Source organism: Hippopotamus amphibius, chromosome 3 (genome assembly GCF_030028045.1).
Source record: "Hippopotamus amphibius kiboko isolate mHipAmp2 chromosome 3, mHipAmp2.hap2, whole genome shotgun sequence".
NCBI classification, from domain to species: Eukaryota; Metazoa; Chordata; class Mammalia; order Artiodactyla; family Hippopotamidae; genus Hippopotamus; species Hippopotamus amphibius.
Window position 1 is genome coordinate 124,245,248 of NC_080188.1, and position 17,103 is coordinate 124,262,350.

At 36.2% G+C, this 17,103-nt stretch overlaps 1 protein-coding gene across 1 annotated transcript in view; it reads left to right on the top strand.

The window, feature by feature from the left end:
- The first annotated feature begins 352 nt into the window (after positions 1-352).
- The window catches only part of LOC130850342 (organic anion transporter 7-like), a 39,569-nt gene continuing 22,818 nt past the window's right edge, over positions 353-17,103 (top strand). The window contains exons 1-2 of the mRNA XM_057729804.1: positions 353-754; positions 1,456-1,559. Coding sequence (XP_057585787.1) covers positions 353-754; positions 1,456-1,559 — 506 coding nt within the window. The remainder of the gene's footprint in view (positions 755-1,455; positions 1,560-17,103) is intronic.

Below are 17,103 nucleotides of genomic sequence, written 5' to 3' on the forward strand. Positions count from 1 at the left end.
TTATTTTAGTTTATTTACTAGAGAATGTACAAATCAAAGTTCGGTGCTACTTTGGGTGTTGCTATACCCAGAATGTTTACAAAGTTAACATGTAACAGATGTGATCATTAACTGCTAAACTTAGCAAAATATTTATCTCTGTGACTTTAAATAAAATGGCTACTTACTCACCTGACCTTAAAACAATGTGGTTCCATGAAGCTGCTTTAGACGTGAGATGGGGCTAATTGAGGAGAAAGTGTGGTGAGGATCGACACACACTTCTTGTGACATTGTGGCCAGAAATATTTTTCCCCTTTAACTTTTCTAGATAGTCATTTTGCCTCCTCTGGGGATCACCTGCTCAGCCTCGATGGCCTTTCAGGACCTCCTGGATCATGTAGGAGGCCTAGGGAGATTCCAGATCTTTCAGATGGTTTTCTTTTGTATCTCCGGCCTCATAGTGTGCCCTCATGTTGTATTGGAGAACTTCACAGCAGCCATCCCTGGTCATCACTGCCAGGTTCACGTCCTCAACAATGACACTGACTCTGCTAATAGCAGTGGGACCCTCAGCCCTGATGTCCTCCTGAGAATCTCCATCCCGCTGGACTCAAACCTGAGGCCAGAGAAATGCCGTCGCTTCATCCACCCCCAGTGGCAGCTCCTTCACCTGAATGAGACCTTCCCCAACAATACTGACCTGGACACAGAGCCCTGTGTGGATGGCTGGGTATATGACCAAAGTTCCTTCTCCTCTACCATTGTGACTGAGGTAAGAGGCCTTATTTACTTCTTGTGAGTACATGGTCTGAGTGTTTAGGGGTAACAGAGTAATGAACATGTTTCTAGCCTTTAGTCACTAGGTTGGTGTTCATTCTTCATTCTTTCGAGAAATATTAATTACCTCTCTATTAAATGCCAGACACCTACATATTTAATGGGTCTAATGAACTCCAAAATAGATATGAACCCTGCTATTATAGTACTTTTACCCTTGGGAAGACTGAAGTCTAAGCAAGTAATTTATGTAATGTGTTAAAAATGTTATACCAAGTCAGTAATGCTCATCATTTGATTGCAAATTATGAATATTTGGGAAACTGAAGAAAAACTCCATCCCAGACTCTACTCCAGAGAAGTCATATAAGGCCTGTTGTAAAATTCTAGCATCCAAAAATTTTAAATCTCTTCAAATGATTTCACCCTGTGCCCAAGTTTGAGAACCACTTAGTATGATGTAAACTTGGAATTATTAAAACCAACAGATTTAGAGGACACTCCATTGAGGAAGCTACATTTAAATGAGACCTGAATAATAAAAGGTCAACTAATGCAGAAAAGATAAGCTTAAGAGGGTGATAAGGGCCCAATATACTGAACTTGCAAGTTATGTTACGAGGTTTTAATCAGATTTCCACTGAGAGATTTTAAACTGCTGTGAAGCTCTGATGTGATGGTGTCCTTCTCTTCCAGTGGGACCTGGTATGTAAATCTCAGTCACTGATTTCAGTGGCTAAATTCCTATTCATGACTGGAATGCTGGTGGGAGGCATCATATATGGCCACTTATCAGATAGGTGAGTATTGATCACAGCTTTCTTCACTCTCAAGTACTTTCAGCTTATGAATCATTCTTTCATTAAAACATATTTATTGCAACTTGTTAGTTTTATGAACTGTCTATCATAATAATTTGGTAGTGTTTTATTTAGCTTTGAATAGGCAATGCATCCATATAGTTAAATACTCAAAAAAAATTGATGGCAGAAAAAAGAAATATTTATTATAAATTACAATGTTGTGGGATTTGTTTGATCCTGAGATTTTAGATATACAAATGGAGAATTAATTAGTGTGATAAGTGCCATTTTGTCAACACTAAGTGCTGTGTACAAGATACAGAAACAACATCTCCATTAGATCTGGATGTGTTTCAGTACAGGATTTAGAAAGGGGATGCTGTAATATGTAATTTGGAAAATAAGAGCCACCTATGGGAAAAGAAAGAAGATGTTTCATGACGTGGATTCCACTTCTTCATAGACATGATTTGGCTAAAAGTTTTGTCAGCCTTGGCTAGGAGTATTGTATTGATTTGCTCCTAAGCCCTGTGAACTGAATGGTTGGGGGTTCCCAGAGAGTGGTCATCCCATCATAGTTGCCCAGGTGTGATAGGTATAAATCCTATTAAACTAAACTTGTGGGTACATAATAATGTGTCATTGGTGGTGTATTGAAAAGTTATGCCATAACTTTGATTTTTGTTTTTACAAAAAATATTCTCTAAAGGTAACTTTTGCACCCATACAATGAATCCAACCGCTGCTGTTTCAAATATGGTTTGCTGTTTAAAAATGGTTGTCTGAAATAAACAGACAACCATTGCGACCACTGAAGTATGTCTCCCTGAAGGGTATGGGGGAACTGAGGAGAGTCTTACCATCCATCTGGATAATGTCAATTATTGCTCATCTAAAAACTATGAAATCTGAATATATTACCAAAAAATGTAAATTAGAAAACAGCTCAGAATCAGAGTATTCACTTCCAACAGTCCTATAAACCCAGGCATCTGTGACAATATCATGAGAAAATACAGAAATCAATATTTTATTGTCATAATTGACAGAAAAAACTGTATATATTTAAAGTGTACGACATGATTTTTAAATTAATTTTGATTGGAGTATAGTTGCTTTACAATGTTGTGTTACTTTCTGCTGTGCAGCAAAGTAAATTGGTTATATGTGTACATATACCCACTCTTTTTAAAATTTCCTTCCCATTTAGGTCATCACAGAACATTGAGTTCCCTGTGCTACACAGTATGTTCTCATTAGTTATCTATTATATACATAGTAGTATATATGGCCTTTATTATGCTGAGGTAGATTCCCTCTAAACCCACTTTCTGGAGAGTTTTTCTCATAAATGGGTGTTGAATTTTGTTAAAAGCTTTTTCTGCATCTATTGAGCTGATCATTTGGCTTTTATTCTTCAGTTTGTTAATCTGGTGTATCACATTGATTGACTTTAGTATATTGAAAAATCCTTGCATCCCTGGGATAAATCCCACTTGATCAGGGTGTATGATCATTTTAATGTGTTGTTGGATTCAGTTTGCTAGTATCTTGTTGAGGATTTTTGCATCTATATTCATCAGTTATATTGGCCTGCAATTTTCTTTTTTGTGATACCTTTGTGTGCTTTTGGTATCAAAGTGATGGTGGAGTATAGTTGCTTTACAATGTTGTGTTACTTTCTGAGCCTGGGAGTGTTCCTTCCTCTACAATTCTTTTTGGAAGCATGTCAGAAGGGTAGGTGTTAACTCTTGTCTAAATGTTTGATAGAATTTGCCTGTGAAGTCATGTGGCCCTGGACTTTTGTTTGTTGGAAGATTTTTTTTATCTTTAAATTTTATTTATTTATTATTTTTGGAGGGGTACACCAAGTTCAATCATCTGTTTTTATACACATATCCCCATATTCCCTCCCTCCCTTGACTCCCCCTCCACCCTCCCTCGAGTCCCCCCCACCCTCCCCGTCCCAGTCCTCTAAGGCATCTTCCATCCTCGAGTTGAACTCCCTTTGTTATACAACAACTTCCCACTGGCTATCTACTTTACAGTTGGTACTATATATATGCCTGTGCTACTCTCTCGCTTGTTGGAAGATTTTTAATCACAGTTTCAATTTAAGTACTTGTGATTGGTCTGTTTATATATTCTATTTCTTTCTGATTTAGTCTTGGAAGGTTGTATCTTTCTAAGGATTTGTCCATTTCTGCTACTTTGTCCATTTTATTGGTGTACAGTTGCTTGTAGTAATCCCTTATGACCATTTGTATTTCTGGGGTGTCAGTTGTAACTTTTTTCTCTTTTCTTTATTTCTTTCTTTATTTTTATTTATTTATTTATTGGCTATATTGGGTCTTCATTGCTGCACATGGGCTTTCTCTAGTTATGGCAAGCTGGGACACTCTTCATTGTGGCATATGAGCTTCTCAGTGCGATGGCATCTCTTGTTGTGCTGCACGGGCTCTAGGCTTGAAGGCTCAGTAGTTGTGGCACACAGGCTTAGTTGCTCCGTGGCATGTGGGATCTCCCTGGACCATGGCTCAAACCCATGTCCCCTGCATTGGCAGGTGGATTCTTAACCACTGTGCCACTAGTTTCATTCATTTTTGGTATTGTTTTCTTCATCTCTATTTCATTTATTTCTGCTCTGATATTTATGATTTCTTTCCTTCTACTAACTTTGGGTTTTTTCTTCTTTCTCTAGTTGCTTTAGGTGTAAGGTTAGGTTGTTTATTTGAGATTTTTCTTGTTTCTTGAGGGAGGATTTTATTGCTATAAACTTCCCTCTTAGAACTGCTTTTGCTGCATCCCATAGATTCTGAATTTTTGTGACTTCATTGCCATTTTTCTCTAGGTATTTTTTTCATTTCCTCTTTGATTTATTCAGTGATCCATTGATTATTTAGTAACATATTGTTTAGCCTGCATGTGTTTGTGTTTTTTACAGTTGTTTTTTCCTGTAACTGATTTCTAATCTCATAGCATTGTGATCAGAAAAGATGCTTGATATGATTTCAATTTTCTTAAATTTACTGAGGTTTGATTTGTGATCCAAGATGTGGCCTATCCTGAAGAATGTTCTGTGTGCACATGAAAAGAAAGTGTATTCTGTTGCTTTCAGATGGAATGTCCTATAAATATCAATTAAGTCTATCTGGTCTAATTTGTCATTTAATGCTTGTGTTTCCTTATTAATATTCTGTCCAGATGATCTGTCCATTGATGTAAGTGGGGTGTTAAAGTCCCCCACTATTATTGTATTACTGTCAATTTCCCCTTTTATCACTGTTAGCATTTGCTTTATATATTGAGGTGCTCCTATGTTGGATGCATATATATTTACAATTGTTATGTCTTCTTCTTGGATTGATCCTTCAATCATTATGTATTGTCCTTCTTTGTCTCTTGTAAAGTCTTTATTTTAAAGTCTATTTTGTCTAATATGAGTATTACTACTCTAGCTTTCTTCTGATTTCCACTTGCATGGAATATATTTTTTCCATCCCCTCACTTTCAGTCTGTATGTGTCCCTAGGTCTGAAGTGGGTCTCTTGTAGACAGCATATATAGGTCTTGTTTTTATACAGTTCCTGTTTTTGTTTCCATTCAGCCAGTCTGTGTCTTTTTGTTGGAGCATTTAATCCATTTACACTTAAGGTAATTATTGATATGTATTTCCTATTGCCATTTTCTTAATTGTTTTGAGTTTGTTTCCTGTAGGTCCCCTTTTTTTCTCATGTTTCCAACCTAGTGAAGTTCCTTTAGTATTTGTTGTAAAGCTGGTTTGGTGGTGCTGAATTTTCTTAACTTTTACTTCTCTGTAAATCTTTTTATTTCTCCATCATATCTGAATGAGATCCTTGCTGGGTAGAGTACTCTTGTTTGTAGATTTTTTTCCCTTTCATCACTTTAAGTATATCATGCCACTCCCTTCTGGCCTGCAGAGTTTCCATTGAAAAATTAGCTGATAATCTTATGTGGATTCCTTTGTATGTTATTTGTTGCTTTTCCCTTGCTACTTTTAATATTTTTTATTGTAATTAATTTTTGTTAGTTGGATTACTATTTTGCTTAGCATGTAACTCCTTGGGTTTATCCTGTATTGGACTCTCAGTGCTTCCTGACTTGGGTAATTATTTCCTTTCCCATGTTAGGAAAGTTTTCAACTATAATCTCTTCAAATATTTTCTCAGACCCTTTCTCTTTCTCTTCTTCTTCTGGCACCCCTATAATTTGAATGTTGGTGCATTTCATGTTGTCCTAGAGACCTCTGAGAGTGTCCTCACTTCTTTTCATTCTTTTTTCTTTATTCTGCTCCATGGCAGTTATTTCCACTATTCTATCCCCCAGCTCACTTATCCATTCTTCCACCTCAGTTATTCTACTATTGATTCCTTCTAGAGTATTTTTCATTTCAGTTATCATGTTGTTCATCACTGTTTGCTTGTTCTTTAGTTTTCCTGGGTCCTTTTCAAACATTTATAGTATTTCTTGATCCATGCCTCCATTTTGTTTCTGAGATCTTGGATCATCTTTACTATCATTACTCTGAATTCTTTTTCAGGTAGATTGCCTATTTCTTCTTCATTTATTTGGTCTTGTAGGTTTTTACCTTGCTCCTTCTTCTGTAGCATATTTCTCTGTTGCCTAATTTTTCCTGATGAGTGGGGCTGTGTCTTGTATGTTTTTACCTTGTTCTTTCATGTATAACATATTTCTCTGATACCTCATTTTTGTTGATGGGTGGGGCCGTGTTCCTGTCTTGCTGCTTGTTTGGCCTGAGGCATCTAGCACTGGAGTTTGCAGGCAGTTGAGCGGAGCAAGGTCTTGGTGCCAAGATGGGGACCTCTGGAAGGGTTCACACCAATTAATAGTCCTTAAGGATGGGAATTCTCTGGTGGTCCAGCAGCCTGGACTTGGTGCTCCCACCACAGTGACTCAGGCCCAATCCCTGGCTGGTTAACCAAGACCCTGCAAGCCACACAGCATGTCAAAAAGAAGAAAAAGAAAGAGGAAAGAAAGAAAGAAAGAAAGAAAGAAAGAAAGAAAGAAAGAAAGAGAAAAAAACAAACAAAACCCAAGATAAATAATAAAAACAAAACCAAACAAAAACAAAATAAGAGAAGAAAACAGAAAAACAAAACCCAATACAAATAACAAAAACAAAACAAAACAAACAAAAACAAGGAACAAACAAAAAGAAAGGCAAAAGAAAAAACAAACAAACAAAAAAGCCCAAAGACTAAAACAAATAGTAACAAAGCTAACACAAAAAACAACAAAAAACAAAACCAAAAGAACAGCTAAAGAAAAGCAGAGAACAAAAAATACACAAAATGACCAAAAAAAAAAAAAAAAAAGATAAAAACAAAAGAGAAAAAAATCAAAAACAAACAGAACAACAAAAAAAAGGAGAAAACAAAAACAAAAAATCAACAATGGAAAAGAACAAAACAACAAAATATAAAAAGTAAAATAAAAGTAGAAAAATAAAAAATATATTAAAAGTTAAAATGAAAATAAAACAAAAAAAACAAAACAAAATAATTTTTTAAATTTTTAAAATTTTTAAAAGTGAGAGAGTAGCACAGACATATACATAGTACCAACTGTTAAATAGATAGCCAGTGGGAAGTTGTTGTATAACAAAGGGAGTTCAACTCAAGGATGGACGATGCCTTAGAGGACTGGGACGGGGAGGGTGGGGGGGACTCAAGGGAGGGTGGGGGGGGAGTTGAGAGAGGGAGGGAATATGGGGATATGTGTATAAAAACAGATGATTGAACTTGGTGTACTCCCAAAAAAATAATAAATAAATTAAAAAAATAAAAATAAATAAATAAATAAAATTCTTTTAATAAATAAATAAAAATTTCCTAGGGCCTCTAATATCAGTGTCCTTGCCCCACAAAAATTTTTTAAATAAAAATTCCCTAGGGCCTCTACTATCAGTGTCCTTGCCCCCACAATGAGCCACAGCCAACCTCCACCTCCCCAGCAGGCCCTTCAAGACCTCTAGGTAGGTCTCTGGACCTGCTGTGTCTGCCCCACCTCTGTGTGTGTTCCTCCAACCAGCTGAAGCTGCCCCAGAGAACACATTCCCATGCAGGCTGACAGGGGTACAGGCATTGATGAGTGTGGCTGCTGGGGCCAGTGTAAGAAGAGGAGGCTTTTGTGGGGGCCAAATGCAGGCTGCCAGGACATGTGCAGCCTGTGGAGGCTTTGGGCAGGGGTAGCGCTTGTGCTTCTCAGGGCCTGTGCAGAGAAGAGTTTGCCAGAGGTGACGCTCAGACCTGACAGGTCCTGTGTGGGCAGGGGAGGCTTTGGCTTGAGGGGGCCAACAAGCCTGCTCAGACATGCAGCCCTACTATGTGAAGTGAGACAGAGAAAGACAAATATCATATGATATCACTTATATGCAGAATCTTTTTTAAAAACTATACTAATGGCCTTATTTACAAAATAGAAACAGATTCACAGACTTAGAGAATGAATTTATGGTTACCAGGGGGGAAAGGTGGGAGGGAGGGATAGAATGGGAGAAAAACAAAAGTGTAATTCAAATCAGTATTTCTTATTGATTTTATGTTTGGATGACCTATCCACTGTTGGAAGTGGTATTGAAGTTCCCTGCTATTATTGCATTGCTGTTTATTTCTACCTTCAGATCTGTTAATATTTGCTTAATATTTCATTTTGCCTGCCTCTTAATTTGCCTTAATTTGCCCTTCTCTCTCTTTTCTCCTTCTGGGACTTCTATAATGTGAACATTGTTTTATTTGCTGGTGTTCATAATCCAATAGGCATCCTGTACTCTTTTTCAATAGTTTTTCTTTGTTCTCCTCTGATTGGAAAAAATTCAAATGACTTGTCCTTGAGTTCACAGATTTTTTTTCCACTTTATACATCTCTTGTTAATCCCCTGTATTTTATTTCATTTATTGTATTCTTCAGCTTTAGAATTTCTGTTTACTTCTCTTTTTTATCATTTCTATCTCTCTGTTGAACTTCTTGTTTTGTTCATGTATTATTTTCCTAATTCATTGAGTTGTCAATCTGCATTCTCTTTTAGCTCACTGACCCTCCTTAAGACAGTTAGTTTGAAATCTTTTGCCAGCAATTCATAGATATTCATTTATTTGAGGTCAGTTGCTGGAAAACTATTCTGTTTCTTTGTTGGCATCACATTTTGTTGATTTTTTTATGTTTCTTATAGTGTTGCATTGATGTCTGCACATTTAACAGAACAATCAAGTCTTCCAGACTTTATAGACTGGATTTATTGAAGAAAGATCTTCACCTGTGGGGGAATGAGAGGGTACCAGTTGGGTAGGGTGTGCCAGTTCCAGCTGTGAGGAATGTAATGTAGTCTCCATGCAGCTCCACTAAGTGAGGGCAGCATTAGCAAAGATTGCAGGTGTTTCAATAACCAAGGCTGCAGATATCCACCACAGTGGCAAGGAATGTTGGAGTTTGGGGTTCCAAAGGATTCTGGGGACCACCTCTCTTTTTATCCTACAGGGGATGTTGCAGCCAAGAGTATCCCTCTTGGCACTGTTTGGTTTGCTAGCACCCTCATGGTTGTGATAGTACTGGTTTATGATGTGCAGGCACCCACAGAGCAGCCGCAGACCCAGGGAGTGGAGCACAGGCACCCACAGAGTGACAGTGGCTCTGGAGTCCAGGGCACTGGTTAGCCCACAGCAGCAGTGATGTGTGAAATACAGGTATGCACCAAGTGGTCGCAAAGCCAAGGTCTGGGGCACAAACATATATGGAGCAACAGAAGCTCTGTGCTCTGGGATGCTGGTTAGCCTGCAACTAAATTGGTTCTTTGAAAGCTGTGGGGCATCCATGACTGTCATGGGGACTGCTGAGATCCTCAGTAGCATAGCCTGCTGGCATATTCCACAGAGCTGGCCACTGGGGACTGCAATGACACCCCCTCTTCTTTGTTCTTAGCCATCTCCATATATCTCTGCTAAGCCAATCTCTCCAGCAATCCTTTCTATACAGTTATTCTGTGTTTTTTGCTCATTCCATTGCATAGCTATAGGTTTTCTATTGGACACTTGAGCCACCTCAAGGCTATTTTCATTTGTGGATATATGTCTAATTGGTTTTTTTGTGTATGGAGAGGGTTGAAAGTTAGTATCTCTTACTCCACCATCTTGATAACTTCACCCCAGAAAGAGCAATATGAATGGATCACAAGGTAGTAGAAATGACAGATATGCAGACCTTGGCAGGAGATGACAATGGAGAACTAGCTGAAGTTGAGGGGGCAAGATAATCTAAAGATTTTGACTTCATCACAAAGCTAAAGGTAAACACTAAAGGATTATATGCAGGAATGAGAATAACCACATTGATATTTTTAAAATAACACAACTATGCACAATATCCCAAAACTGGAAACAAATTAGAAGCCCACCAATAATAGAATAGATAAATCATATGCTGAATACTCACATAGTGGTTTTATATAAAGCAAGAGAGTGAACAAACTGCTGTAAGCAGTAACATGGATAAATACCAAAACCATTTTGTTGAGTAAAGAGCACAGTGCAAATGATTGCAAACTGGCAAAAACAGGAAAACTGCACTCTGTTATTGGAAGTCAGAAAGGCAGGATTTGTATTGGGATTGCATTGAATCAATAAAGCAGTTTAGATAATACAGCCATTTTTCACGTTAACTTTTCTGGTCTTTGAACATAATAAAGTGCTCCTTTAATTTAGATTTTTGAAATTTCCCTTCTCAATGTTTTGTAATTTGTGGGAAAGGCCATGTATTTTTTTCCATTACTTTTATTCCCAATTAATTTAGTTTTTGAGTCTATGAGGTTGTTTATTGTGACTGTAATTTTCTTGTATTAACTGTTATTGTAGAAATGCAATTAGCTTTAATATACTGACCTTATAAACTGCCACCTTGATAAATTTATCAGTTCAACTAGCATTATTGTGGATTCCTTACAGTTTTCTACTACATGATCATATTACCTTAAAGTAAGGGTAATTTAACTTACTATTTTCCTATCTTTTTCTGACTGTATCTAGGACCTTCAGTACAGTGCTAAATGAAATGTGGTGAGAGCTAATATCCTTGCCTTGTTACTGATGTCAGGTAGAATAATTTGACCCCTTCACTATTGAGAATGATGTTAGCTTCAGCATTTGGTAGATGCTCTTAATAAGGTTTACAAAGTTCTATTATATGTCTTGAGTTTTGAGTGTTTTTCTTGAGAATAGATTCTGAATTTGACATACAATGTGCTTTGGAAAACAATGTGTATTCTTCTCTCCTTAAATGTAGTCTTCTATAAATACCAATTAGGTCATGGTGGTTGAGAGTGTTACTCAATCAGGTTTTCTAAGATTTTTTACTGATACATTATCTACTTATTGTATTGATTGCTGAAGGCAATGTTAAAATCTCCCACTCTGATAATAAAATTGTTTATTTTTCTCTTTAATTCTGTCCATTTTTACTTTATGTTTTTTAAAGCATTGTGTTTATATCAACGCAAATTTGGTATTTTAACATGATGAGGCATTCCTCCTTATCTCAGTTAACACAACTTGTTTTAAAAAACTATTTTATCTGATATTAACATAACCTCTCCAGACTTTCTATTCTCACTGTATGTATTGTGTATGTTCATCCTTTCACTTACTTTCCATTAATCAGAGACACTATGTTCAAAATTGGAACCATATTTTTAGTCCATTTTGATTATCTCTATCTTTTAATTACAGTTTTAAGTCTATTCACTATGTAATGTGACTGACATGGTTGCACTCATTCTACCATTTTATTTTATTTTTTGTTATTCTTCCAATTTTTTGGCTGTTTTTCTGGTCTGCTTTAACTCCTTTTAGACAATATGTTGAATACTTGATTATTCCATTTTCATTTCCCTTTTGGCTTTTAACCTAATCTTATCTGCAGTATAATTACAATACTTTCTCTATAGATTACAATGTATTTCATTAACTTTCACTGTTGGTAATATACTCGACAAACATAGAAATACAAAAATTTTAGATGTAAGCCAAATGTCAAACAAGAAAGCTCCAAGCTCTCATTCCCCTATAAAAACATCCAAAAAGGTAAAACTTGTCTAAACTAGCTTTGTCAGAGCTCTGGAAAGTAACCAAGCTTTCAAAGGAACAACACAAATATGTAACTGAGAAAAAGTCATTCTAAAAAGTGATAAAGTTTTGGTATTTTTACTCAATTCTACCCCAACCCCAATGTGATACACAGAGGTCTTAGTCTTGAAGTGGCAGCCTGGTTCCCACTTTCAAACAAAAAGGAACAGGATAGCTCTTAATTGAAACTATTTTTCACATATGATCTAACATGTCTGGGAGATACCTGAAAGAATGACAAAAGGCACTCATCTCCGTTTAACTAACTGGGATCCCAGGCAGGAAATGCAGTGGGCACTACTCCTAAAAGCTGCAAGGCCAATAAAGACCTACAGATACCTAGGGCAAGAGGCTTTTTCTGAGGACATACTATCTAATGCCCATAAGAGGACACAGGCAAGATATCTGTTCAAAAAAGACTTGAGACCTTAAGCTTTCATGTGGAGCTTATCCTTAGCCTCAGGGCAGTTTGTTAAGACTTCAAGGAATGTCCTAGTACAAAATCAATTTTCAAACACTGAGAGAGCGCCTGGCTTTCAAAGACGTCTCTGCCAAAACATTAGCTGAACGTGAGGTAAATGAACACATGACAAACAATAGTTTTTGTAAAAATAGTTTGGAAAAGTCTCAAAACAAACAGACAACACCCTTCAATATTTATTTAAAAAAGCAAACCCTGAGAGGGGGAAAAGAAATAGTGGAAGAACTCCTCCCAAATTTGATGAAAGACATCTATATACAAATCCAAAAAGCTCGACAAAATTTAAGTAGGATAAACTCAGAGACATACAATAAAGCATATTATAATAAAAATGTCAAAACCAAAGACAAGGAATCTTGAAAGCAACAAGAAAGAAATAACTCTTCACATATGATCGATCCTCAACAAATTATTAGGATACTTCTCATCACAAAATCTGGAGGCTTCCAGTTTCCTTCCTCCCAATAAAAGATCATTCTAATGTGATACCTATGCTTTCTTAAATTCATATCTGTTTTACAAAATGTAACATTATTTGCTTTACATATATTTTAATCTACCTATTATGTAAATATGCTATTATCTCATTTATTCTCTTTTATACTCCCATCTATATATATATATTTTGTTTGTTTGTTTGTTTGTTTTTTGGCACACAGGCTTAGTTGCTCCATGGCATGTGGGATCTTCCTGGAGCTGGGATCGAACCCGTGACCTCTGCATTGGCAGGCAGATTCTTAACCACTGTGCCACCTAGGAAGCCCCCCATCAATATATTTTTAAGATACATCCACATTCCTGTGTACTTCTAGTTCATTTTCCTAAATGCTGAATAGTGCTCCAACTGGGAAACGACAACCAGACTATCGACAGAGGCCTGACATCCCAAATATCACTATATTTAACAACTTATAAATTTGACATTTTCCTATGAGAGTGAACATGATATATCTTTGCATATATAGCTGTTTTTTGCTTTGATTGATCAAGTTTTCCAATAATTCCCACTCCATTATTTTTTTGCTGAAGTACAATTGCTTTGCAAATACTGTGCTGGTTTTGGGTATACAGCAAAGTCATTCAGTTGTATATTTTTTCAGGTTCTTTTCCATTATAGGTTATTACAAGATATTGGACATATTTCCTTTTGCTGTACAGTAAATCCTTGTTGCTTATCTACTTTATGTATAGGGTTTGTATCTGTTAATCCCATACTCCTAATTTATCCCTCCCTTCCATCACTTTTCCCTTTGGTAACCATAAGTCTGTTTTCTATGTCTGTGTGTCTATTTCTGCTTTTTTTGCAAATTCATTTGTATCATTTTTTAGATTCCACATATAAGTTAAATCATACAATATTTGTCCTTTTTCTGTCTGACTTACTTAGCTAAGTATGATATTCTCTATGTCCATACATGTTACTACAAATGGTAATATTTCATTTTTATGGCTGAGTAATATTTCATTGTATATATATGACATCTTCTTAATCCAATCATCTGTCAATGCACACTGGTTGTTTCCATGTCTTGGCCATTGTGTATAGTGTTGCTCTGAACATTGGAGTGCATGTCTCTTTTTTTTAATTGATGATTTTATTTTTTCCAGATACATACCCAGTAGTGAAATTGCTGGGTCATGTAGTAGTTCTATTTTTAGTTTTTTGAAGAACTTTCATACTGTTTTCCATAGTGGCTGCACCAATTTACATTTCCACCAACAGTGTAGGAGGGTTCCCTTTTCTCCACATCCTCCCCAGCATTTGTTATGTGTAGACTTTTTGATGATAGCCATTCTGACCAGTGTGAGGTGATACCTCACTGTGGTTTTGATTTGCATTTCTCTGATAATTAGTGATGTTAAGCATCTTTTTACATGCCTGATGGCCATCTGTATGTCTTCTTTGGAGAAAGGTCTATTTAAGTCATCTGCCAATTTTTTGAGTTTTTTTTTTCTTTTTCAGATACTGAGTTCTGTGAGCTGTTTGTATTTTTTAGCTATTAACCCCCTGTTGGTTGCATCATTCACAAATATTTTCTCCCATTCCAAAGGTTGTCTTTTCATTTGTTGATGGTTTCCTTTGCTGTGCAAAAGCTTTTAAGTTTGATTGGGTCCCATTTATTTATTTTTGCTTTGTATTTTTTTGCCTTGGGAGACTAATGTAAGAAAATATTGCTACAGTTTATGTCAGTGAAAGTTTTGCTTATGTTCTCGTTTAGAAGTTTTATGGTGTCATGTCTTATATTTAGGTCTTTAAACCATTTTCAGTTTATTTTTGTATAAGGTGTGAAAGAGTGTTCTATCAATAATTTCATTGATTTACATATAGCTATCCAGCTTTCCCAAAACCACTTGCTGAAGAGACCATATATTCTATATTCTTGCCTCCTTTGTTGTAGATTAATTGACATAAGTGTGTGAGTTTATTTCTGGGCTCTCTATTCTCTTCCATTGATCTATATGTCTGTTTTTATACCAATACCACACTGTTATTAGTATTTGTTTTATGTGTTTAGGTGCTCCTATATTGGGTATATGTATGATAATAAGTGTAATAACCTCTTCTTGATCTATTTATTATTATATAAGGTCCTTCTTTGTATTTCTTTATGGACTTGATTTAAAGTTCATTTTGTCTGATATGAGTATTGCTACCCCCACTTTCTTGTCATTTTCATTTGCATGAAATATCTTTTTCCATTCTCTCACTTTCGTTCTGTGTCTTTTGCCCTGAAGTGAGTCTTTTGTAGACATCATATTGTAGGTTATTGAGGGTTTTTATCCAATCTGACACTCTCTGTCTTTTGATCATAGCATTTAGTTCATTGACACCTAAAGTAATTATTGATAGGTACGTACATATTGCTATTTTAAACTTTGTTTTCCAGTTGACTTTGTAGTTCTACTTTGCTCATTTCTTCTTTTTGTTTTTCCTTTTGTGGCTTGAATGTTGTCTTTTATATTATGCTTGAGTTCATTCCTTTTTGGTTTTTTGACTCTATTATATGTCTTTGATTTGCTGTTATCTTGGTTTTCCAGTATGTTGACTCATAACTATATCTTCTTGTTTTAAACTGATAGTCATACAAGTTCAAACACATTCTAAAACATCTACATTTTTATATTCCCTTCCCCCACATTTTGTGGGATTTTGTCTTATTTTACAACTTCTTGCTTATCCTTTTGCTGTTAATTGTAGTTTTAATCTCTTTTACAAAAAAAATTAACATTTTTAAATATATGTACTGGCTTATTTAAGTGATCTTCAATTCTTTTATATTTGCCTCTCCTTTTGTGATTTTTCCTTTCTATAGTTTCTTGCTTCTTTCCTATTTAGGGAAGACCTTTCAATATTTCTTTTTGGGTAGGTTTATTATTGCTGAATTCTTTTAGTTTTTGCTTGTTGGAGAAATTATTTATGTTTCCTTCCGTTCTAAATGATAACCTTGCTTGGTAGAGTATTCAAGATTACAGGTTTTTCCATTTCAGGACTTTGACTATATCATGCCAATCCCTTCTGGCAGGCAAAGTTTCTGCAGAGAAATCAGCTGATAACCTCATGGGGGTTCTTACATAACTGACTCTGCTTTTTTCTTGCTACCATTAGAATCCTTTTATCTCTAACTTTTGCCATTTTAACTGTGGCGTGGTTCTCTTTGGGCTCTTCTTGATTGGGACCCTCTGTGCTTCCTGTACATAGTTATCTGTTTCCTTCTTTAGGTTTAGGAAGTTTTCAGCCGCAATTTCTTTTTTCCTCAGATCTCTATTGGAGTATAATTGTTTTACAATGTTGTGCAGTTTCAGCCATACAACAAAGTGAATCAGCTGTATTTACACATGCATCCCCATATACCCTCCCTCTTGAGCCTCCCTCCCCTCCTCCCTATCCCACCCTTCTAGTTCATCACGAAGCATCAAGTTGATCTCCCTATACCATGCAACAGCTTCCCACTATCTATCTGTTCTACAATTGGTAGTGTATATGTGTCAATGCTACTCTCTCACTTCATACCAGCTTCCCCTTCACCCCATCGTGTCCTCAAGTCCGTTCTCTACATCTGAGTCTTTATTCTTGCCTTGCCACTGGGTTCATCAGTACCGTTCTTTTAGATCCACATATATATGCGTTAGCATATGTTATTTGTTTTTCTCTTTTTGACTTACTTCACTCTGTATGACAGACTCTAGGTCCATCCACCTCACTACAAATAACTCAATTTCATTCCTTTTTACGGCTGAGCAATATTCCATTGTATATATGTGCCATATCTCCTTTGTCCATTCATCTGTTGATGGGCATTTAGGTTGCTTCTATGTCTTGGCTACTGTAAATAGTGCTGCAGTGAATATTGTGGTATATTTATCTTTTTGAATTATGGTATTCTCAGGGTATATGCCCAGTAGTGAGATTGCTGGGTCATATGGTAGCTCTATTTTTAGTTTTTTAAGGAACCTCCATACTGTCCTCATAGTGGCTGTATCAATTTACATTCCCACCAAGAGTGCAGGAGGGTTCCCTTTTCTCCACACTGTCTCCAGCATTTCTGACTGGTATGAGGTGATACCTCATTGTGGTTTTGATTTGCATTTCTCTAATGATTAGTGATGTTGAGCATCTTTTCATGTGTTTGTTAGCCATCTGTATGTCTTCAGCCACAATTTCTTCAAATATGTTTTCAATCTTCTTTCTCTCTATCTTCTCCTTCTGGAACCCCTATTATGCTTAAATTAGCACACAGTAGTATTCCATAGATCTCATATGTTTCTTTCATTTTAATATTTTTCTTTCTGTTTGCTGTTCTGATTAGGTGATTTCTATTATTCTGTCTTCCAGACCACTTATTCATTCTTCTGTGTTATCTAGTCTGCTATTCATTGCTTCTGGTTTGGTTTTTATCTTGATAATT